Source organism: Penaeus monodon, chromosome 11 (genome assembly GCF_015228065.2).
Source record: "Penaeus monodon isolate SGIC_2016 chromosome 11, NSTDA_Pmon_1, whole genome shotgun sequence".
In the NCBI taxonomy this organism is placed as follows: Eukaryota; Metazoa; Arthropoda; class Malacostraca; order Decapoda; family Penaeidae; genus Penaeus; species Penaeus monodon.
In genome coordinates this window covers 34,284,200-34,291,699 of record NC_051396.1, presented here as the reverse complement: position 1 = coordinate 34,291,699, position 7,500 = coordinate 34,284,200, and the positions used below count along the sequence as shown (strand labels likewise).

Below are 7,500 nucleotides of genomic sequence, written 5' to 3'. Positions count from 1 at the left end.
TAGTGCAGAAAGAAGGTTCAAGACCAGTCGTCCATGCACCAAGAAAATTTCCTATACATAAAAAGGACGAACTCCAAAACCGGCTTACAGAGATGGAAAAAGTAGGAGTTATCAAAAAGGTGTCGGAACCCACAGATTGGGTCAACAGCATGGTTTGCACCATGAAGAAAGATGGCAGTCTACGCATATGTTTAGATCCAAAAGATTTAAATAAAGCTATAAAGAGAAGTCACCATAAGACCCCCACACAAGAGGAAATCACACACAAGCTTGCAGACTCAAGATTCTTCAGCAAACTTGATGCAAAGAATGGCTATTGGTCAGTCAAGCTTGTTGAAACCAGCTCCTTCCTCACTACATTCAACACTCCTTTTGGCCGCTACAGATATCTCAGAATGCCTTTTGGTCTGGTTATGTCACAAGATGTTTTCCAGCAAAAAATGGATCAGATCCTCGAAAACTGCCCTGGTATCATTGGCATCGCTGACGATGTCGTCGTGTTTGGAAAAACTGAAGAGGAGCACGACAAAAATCTGCATAACCTCTTCAAGATTGCCAAGCAGCAAGGATTAACTTTCAACAGTGCAAAATGCATGATCAAGCAGGAACAAGTGAAATTCTTTGGCACTGTTTATGACAAGGAATGCTCTCACCCAGATCCAGACAAGGTATCAGCAATTAAAGCACTGCCGAGCCCTAGAAATGTCACAGAGCTGCAACAATTTTTATGGATGGTCACCTATATGTCGCCATTTATCCCAAACCTGGCTGATGAAACTGCGCCGCTTAGAAGTCTCCTAAAAAAAAGAATAGACTTTACATGGTCACCGACCCACGAGAAAGCATTTGAACACATAAAGGATATTCTGTGCACAGATGCAACACTGGCACATTTCAATCCAAATAAACCAACAGTCATACAAGTAGATGCATCTCAAAAAGGCATTGGTGCTGCAATAGTACAAGACAACAAGCCTATTGCGTATGCATCCAAGTCTCTGTCTGAAACAGAGCAACGCTATTCCAATATCGAAAGAGAACTACTTGCAGTGGTGTTTGGATGTGAAAGATTTCACACGTATGTATATGGCAAAGCATTCCAAGTGGAGAGTGACCATAAACCGCTAGAAATTATTCAGCTAAAGAATCTGACAGCAGCACCGCCCAGGCTGCAGCGTATGTTAATGAGGATGCAGCACTATGATGTCACAATCCGATACAAGTCAGGAAAAGATCTTTTATTAGCAGATGGTCTGTCACGTTTGCCATCAATGGACAACCAATACATTGGTCTAGACCTACAGATCAACTTTGTTACATTCAGCAACGAAAAATTAGACCAACTTAGACATGGACTAAGAGAAGTCATTATCCAAGGATGGCCAGAGACAATGAAAGATCTACCAAGGATGTTACAACAATACTGGTCCTTCAGAGACGAGTTATCTATTGAAGATGGGCTGGTGATAAAAGGCAGCAGAGTCATAATCCCAGCATCAATGCAAAAACTTGTGCTTGACCGCATCCACGAAGAACACCAAGGCATCACAAAGTGCCAACTTCGAGCCAAAGACTCCGTGTACTGGACTTCAATCAATAAGGACATTGAAGAGATAGTCCAGCAGTGTCCCACATGCCAAGAAACGTCAAGGTCGCAAACAAAGGAAACCCTCATCCCGCATGAACTTCCTACACAACCATGGCAATATGTTGGAACAGATCTTTTCCATTATGGAGAAAATGACTACCTGATTGTTGCTGACTACTACTCAAAGTTTCCAATTATCAGAAAAATGCCCATACACGTTACAAGCACGGCTGTGATCAAGGCATTGAAGAATTTGTTTTCTGAGTATGGAGTCCCTGAAAGAGTATATAGTGACAATGGACGTCAATACAGCTCTGAAGAATTTGTTAAGTTTGCTTCGAACTGGGAGTTTGAACATATAACAAGCTCACCCCACTATCCTCAGTCCAATGGATTCATCGAGAGGACCGTTCAGACTGTCAAAAACACCATCGATAAGGCAAAAAGAAGCAACCAGGATCCGGATATTGCATTGTTAACCATACGTACCACACCACTGGATAGCAAGTTGCCAAGCCCAGCAGAACTTCTAAACGGGAGGAAGATGAGGAGCAATCTACCCCTTCACCTGCCTACAGAGGAAAGGCAGAAACAAGAAGTCTATGAGAACTTCAAGAGGAAGCAAGACACACAAAAGCAGTATTATGACCGAGGAGCAAAAGACCAACAGATACTCCTACCAGGCCAAGCTGTTCGAGTTCAAGACCACATAACTGGAAGATGGACACCCGCCACAGTCATTGAGAAATCCCAAGAACCTCGATCCTACATAGTGGAGACACAAAATGGAGGTATCTTGAGAAGAAACAGGCGGCACATCAGGCAGACACCACAGCCCAGGTATCTAATTCCAGAAGAAGACCATCGAGAAGAGTCTACTGAAACAACAGTGAATATGAATAACAATGAAGATCATGTGAGCAAAGCTCTTAAAATAGTGCCTCAAGAACAAGAATTACCCCATGAAGGCACAAGAACAAGATATGGCCGTACCATCAAGAAGCCCAATAGACTGAACTTGTAATCAGTTCCGTTCTCTATAGTGTGTATGTAAAATGCTTTATAGTGTTAAGGAAAGTGCTATCATAATGGCCAGTATACTAACCTGATTCTCAAAACAAGGTGCTATGTTCCTACCTGATTCTGTTTGAAAATTACTGAAAAAGGTGCCAATTCTCATTTTACATGTCTGTGAACTACAAAGCATTCTCAGGTGCAATCTCAGTTACCCAACTTAAGAAGCTCAATGAATGTCAAACTATATTTTTGATACACTTCAGATTCTCACATATTTTGTAACTAACTGCCAAACATTATATCTCATATATGATAAGAATCTAACCCCATTTTCTTTTGTTTCTTGAAAGAGAGGGGTGTCAACCATAATTATCTCATTTATAATTATGTGCTTTATATATTTTATATTATAACTTTAGTAACGTATCCCTCTATACATTTTGCATGCGTACGTAACCCCTATGTAAACATCAGTGTTGTACACTCCTCCAGAATATACTCGTGTAGCTCAGCAGAGCTCCGTATTTTATTCACCTTTTCCCCTCAAATGGAGCAACCAAACAACATATAAAACAATCCTTTATAAGCGTCCCTAGATAGAAGGATTCATTGGAGTGTCGGTAAAGTGATAAAGCTGTGTGGGCAAGCAGCGTGGGTCCGATTACGTGGTCTAATCATTATGTAAGATGCTGAATGTTTTCTTGATGTTGATGCAGGATGCACGGTAGTGTCCAACTTCTAATACAAGGATAAAGTCTTAAGTAGCTTTGTCACGTGTGAAACCGTATTGCTTCAGCTACACACACACACACACACACACACACACACACACACACACACACACACACACACACACACACACACACACACACACACACACACACACACACACACACATATCAGGAGAATAAGATCAAGCACCTTACTCGGTATGCTGAGGGGTGCACTGCCTCGATAGTTGCTGCACTCCCAGCGATCCCTTTTCCCCTTCCAGAGAGGGATAATTGAACCTCCCAACAAGTCTACAAAACTGCTACATGGTAACTAGGAGATATAATCCTCGATCCATAGGTTCATTACCAGACTTCTTTAGAATAGCGAGGATGATACAAATACTTGCTATCATTTCACTCTTCAGCTTTAGATTACCTCACTGGTGGAGGATCAGGTACAGTATCTACGATACCACCTTTTCTAAGCAAACTATTAGTAGTTTAGCCTAACGCACTTGCTATCAGGATCTAAGACGATCTGGTCATCTTCTGAAGTAACTGCAGTCATCGTTGGAAAGGGCGTGGTATAGTTTTCCCGGGTTCAGAGAGCAGGGTGAAGGCAATATTCCAGCATAACTTCCCTAGGAAAAATTCAGCTATGCAGTTGCCTTTCCCTTTTTATCACAATTTGAGTGCTAAATGGCTAAGATTCGATGCTATCTAGCCATGCGACACACATAGACTCTTGTCCCTCCTTAGATATAGTTTTGCATTGTCCGCATGGAGCGTTTCATATTTTAAGGTGACCTACAGTACTGCTGGGTCCTCTAGGTTTTAGCATTGTGAACTGATTAAAGACACACTTCTCTCTCAATGAGTCCAGACGAAACAATGGGCATACGGTTCAGGTTCTTCGGTACTATGAACCGCAATTCGTCCCGTCACAAACCCTACTCAGATGACTCACGTGAAGTTAAGCCTTCGTACAGTGACATTCAATTTGCTATCATTTTGACACAGAACTCATTCTAGAATTCTTTGTCAAATGCTGATAGTTAATGGACAGAGTAATTAAAGATTTTTGCATTTTTTGCAAATTAGTTTCAGCTACTTTGAAGACATCCAGGCACGCATGCTATAATTAAACGACAAACTGACGCATAAAGAGGTGTAAATGTGTTCCTTCTGTATGATATAATAAATATAATTGCGTAAATTAGGGGAAAACGGAAAATGTATCACACTTAACTCGTCTAGGCCCCCTTTTCGAAAGTATGTCTCATGATGCCGTCTTTTCTTATAGTATGAATTGGTATGTTTTAATACATCGGTTTTATGACTAGTTCTTTCGCTGCTCTTTGTAACATAACATAAACTATGTTAGGTCTACACTCCCTTGCAAAAGCTTCAACATTACTATTTCTCTGTAAGGTGAATGTTTTATCAACCTTATGATATTCAAAGTAAGAATTAGTACATACAACACTTATTATATTGAGATATTGAAATATTTCTTATAACGTTTTCTGAACCACACCAGAGAATAGTGTCCCGCGGTCTCTAAGGTCTGTTTATAAACAATGTCAAGTTTTACGAATCCAATAGCTGGGGACTTCCGTTTGAACCGCCATAGAGACAACATCTATACCGGTAAACGTAAATATAAGTGAAGTGTGTAGTGAACACATGGACGATAAACTCAACCCTGAACCAGGAGAAAGACCTGGTAAAGATAAACAAATGGACTATGAAACCTTAAATAACAGAAGACGCAAAAATAGCGAAAGTGACAACGAAGAAAACCCACCCTCCAAGCAACACCGAAACGAAAAAGCCGGAAAGAACTTCACGCATTTCCAACCAGTTATGAACAATAACACAGAATCCAACTCTCAAGTAAGATCAAATCAAAATGTATTACTCATACAATTAGTAGGAGAATCATCAAACTCCAACTTCAATAACCCAATTAAATTAACAAATGCAATAAATAACTCAGATTTTCATAAATACATCAAAGAAGATTCATTAAGAGTATTAGGTATTAGGAAGGTTATCAGATTTGAAGTAAATGATATAAAAAAAATAAGACCGCTAACACAAATAAAGAAACTTGGTCACTGGGAAATCAATTGCAAACAACCGGCATCAAGTCAAAACACACTGTTCATATGGAACAATTTTCCCAGTTGAAACACTTGGACATAAGAACAATTAAAGAAAAAATGAGAACACTAGGCCAAAATTCAAACATCCAAGAAATAATAAGAAAAAATAAAAGTAATCAAGAAAAAAACAATACAGAAAGATGGATTCCATCAAGATCCCTAAGAATAACATTTAAAGGTCCGCTGTGACCACGGCGGCTCAGACATGAACCTACCGTTAAAAGAAGAAGAACCTGAAAGGGTGGCTATTGGCCACACATCTTACCAAGTCAAACAATACACCTTCCCAATACCAAAATGCTTTAATTGCCTTAGATATGGACATGGGATTCTCACTTGTAAAAACAAAAAAAGATGCAGCAGATGTAGTAGTTTTGACCATAACTTCAAAGATTGCAATAACAACCCATATTGTTTCTTTTGTGAAGAAGATCACACACCAAACAGTAACTCATGCAGAATACATAAAAAAAACACAAGAAATAAACAAATACAATTTTACACCAAACAACTTAGAGATCAAAAAACAACTCCAACAACTGAAACCATCAACAGAACAAAACAGTACAAACAAAGATGTAAACACCAAAACAAAAGAGAACATTACATTAACTAAAGAAACCCCCACTCCACAAGTCAACAAAAACTCCAGAAGTCAACAACAAAATACACCACAGAGATATGCACAAGCTATCTCACAAACACAAAACATTACCCCAGGACAAAAAACACCACCAAGACAGAAAATTCAAAATAGAACTTAAAAGTTACACCAAAGACAAATACACAAGCAAACAAAAAAGAAATAACAAAACTACAAAACAACTCAAACAAACAAAAACATACAAGTCCAGAAAAATCTCCAGTAATTTGGACATTACCCATACCCATTACTCATCCTCATCAACCACACTCACTACCTACACCCCTTACACACACCCATCACTCATATCCATCGCCTAACCCCAATACCCACACTCAAAAACAAATGTTAAAAGAAACAAAAGAAGAATACTTAAACTGGATGATCACAACAAAAGATATAATAAAGGCAGTATCAAACTTGATGAACAATATAAACTCAGGAAAATCAATTTTAAAAATAATTATAGAAACAATAAATGATTTCACCCCAATTTTAAAGCAAGTAATAAGCCTGATAAATGAATAAAATAATAACTTGGAATGCACATTCTATCCAAAACAAAAAAAACAGATCTGAACTATCTAATATTCAAAGTAAACCCAGGACTAGTCGCTTTAAGCGAAACCTGGCTTAAAAAGTAAAGGCAATTTTAAAATAAATAATTATGAAATAATTAGGAAAGATCGAGAAAACCAAATTGGTGGAGGGCTAATGTTTTGTATAAGAAAAGATATACAATTTAAAAAATTAGAACTAAATGACAGATATAAGTATAAAATAGAGATATTAGCAATAAAAATACAATATAGAGAAAAATGGATGAATATCATATTGACATACAATCCATGCAACAATATAACTAAAGAAGAATTTCAATATTACATAGATCAGATACAAGAACCAAAATTTATAATAGGAGATGCACACCATCTTTACTGGAATCCAACAACAAACAAACAAAGTAATGTAACTGGAAATAATTTAGTTAAACTGATAAATCAAAACAATATCATATTATTAACACCGAAAGGGCAAGTAACACGAATAGATCCAAAAACAAACCGAGAAGCCACTATAGACCTGGTCATAGGTTCACCTTCAATAAGTCTTCAAAAATAACAACAGGTCCACATCTAGGGTAGTGACCACCTACCACTCATAATAAAACATGAAAACTACCAAATCTCATGAAAAGTATTAGAAAGAAAATGGAAATTCACAAAGGAAGGATGGTCTGCTTATGACTCAGAACTAAATCAAGTAAATATAAATATAAATTCACTAACAGAACTAATTAAACTAATAAAAGATGCTGGGGAGAAACATTTCAGCTTTGATAATAAAAAGATAACAACACCAAACCTAAAA

General features: G+C 37.9%; 1 protein-coding gene across 2 annotated transcripts in view; it reads left to right on the top strand.

The window, feature by feature from the left end:
- The window catches only part of LOC119578936 (uncharacterized protein K02A2.6-like), a 6,305-nt gene extending 901 nt beyond the window's left edge, over positions 1–5,404 (top strand). The window contains exons 1-2 of one of the 2 annotated variants that reach the window (XM_037926615.1): positions 1–3,225; positions 4,859–5,404. The exon at positions 1–3,225 is cut by the window's left edge and continues 901 nt beyond it. In XM_037926615.1, coding sequence (XP_037782543.1) covers positions 1–2,612 — 2,612 coding nt within the window. In that variant the 3' untranslated portion in view covers positions 2,613–3,225; positions 4,859–5,404. Of the gene's footprint in view, positions 3,287–4,858 lie in introns of both variants that reach the window. The other variant, XM_037926616.1, reaches the window with a different exon arrangement.
- Positions 5,405–7,500: the final 2,096 nt, after the last annotated feature.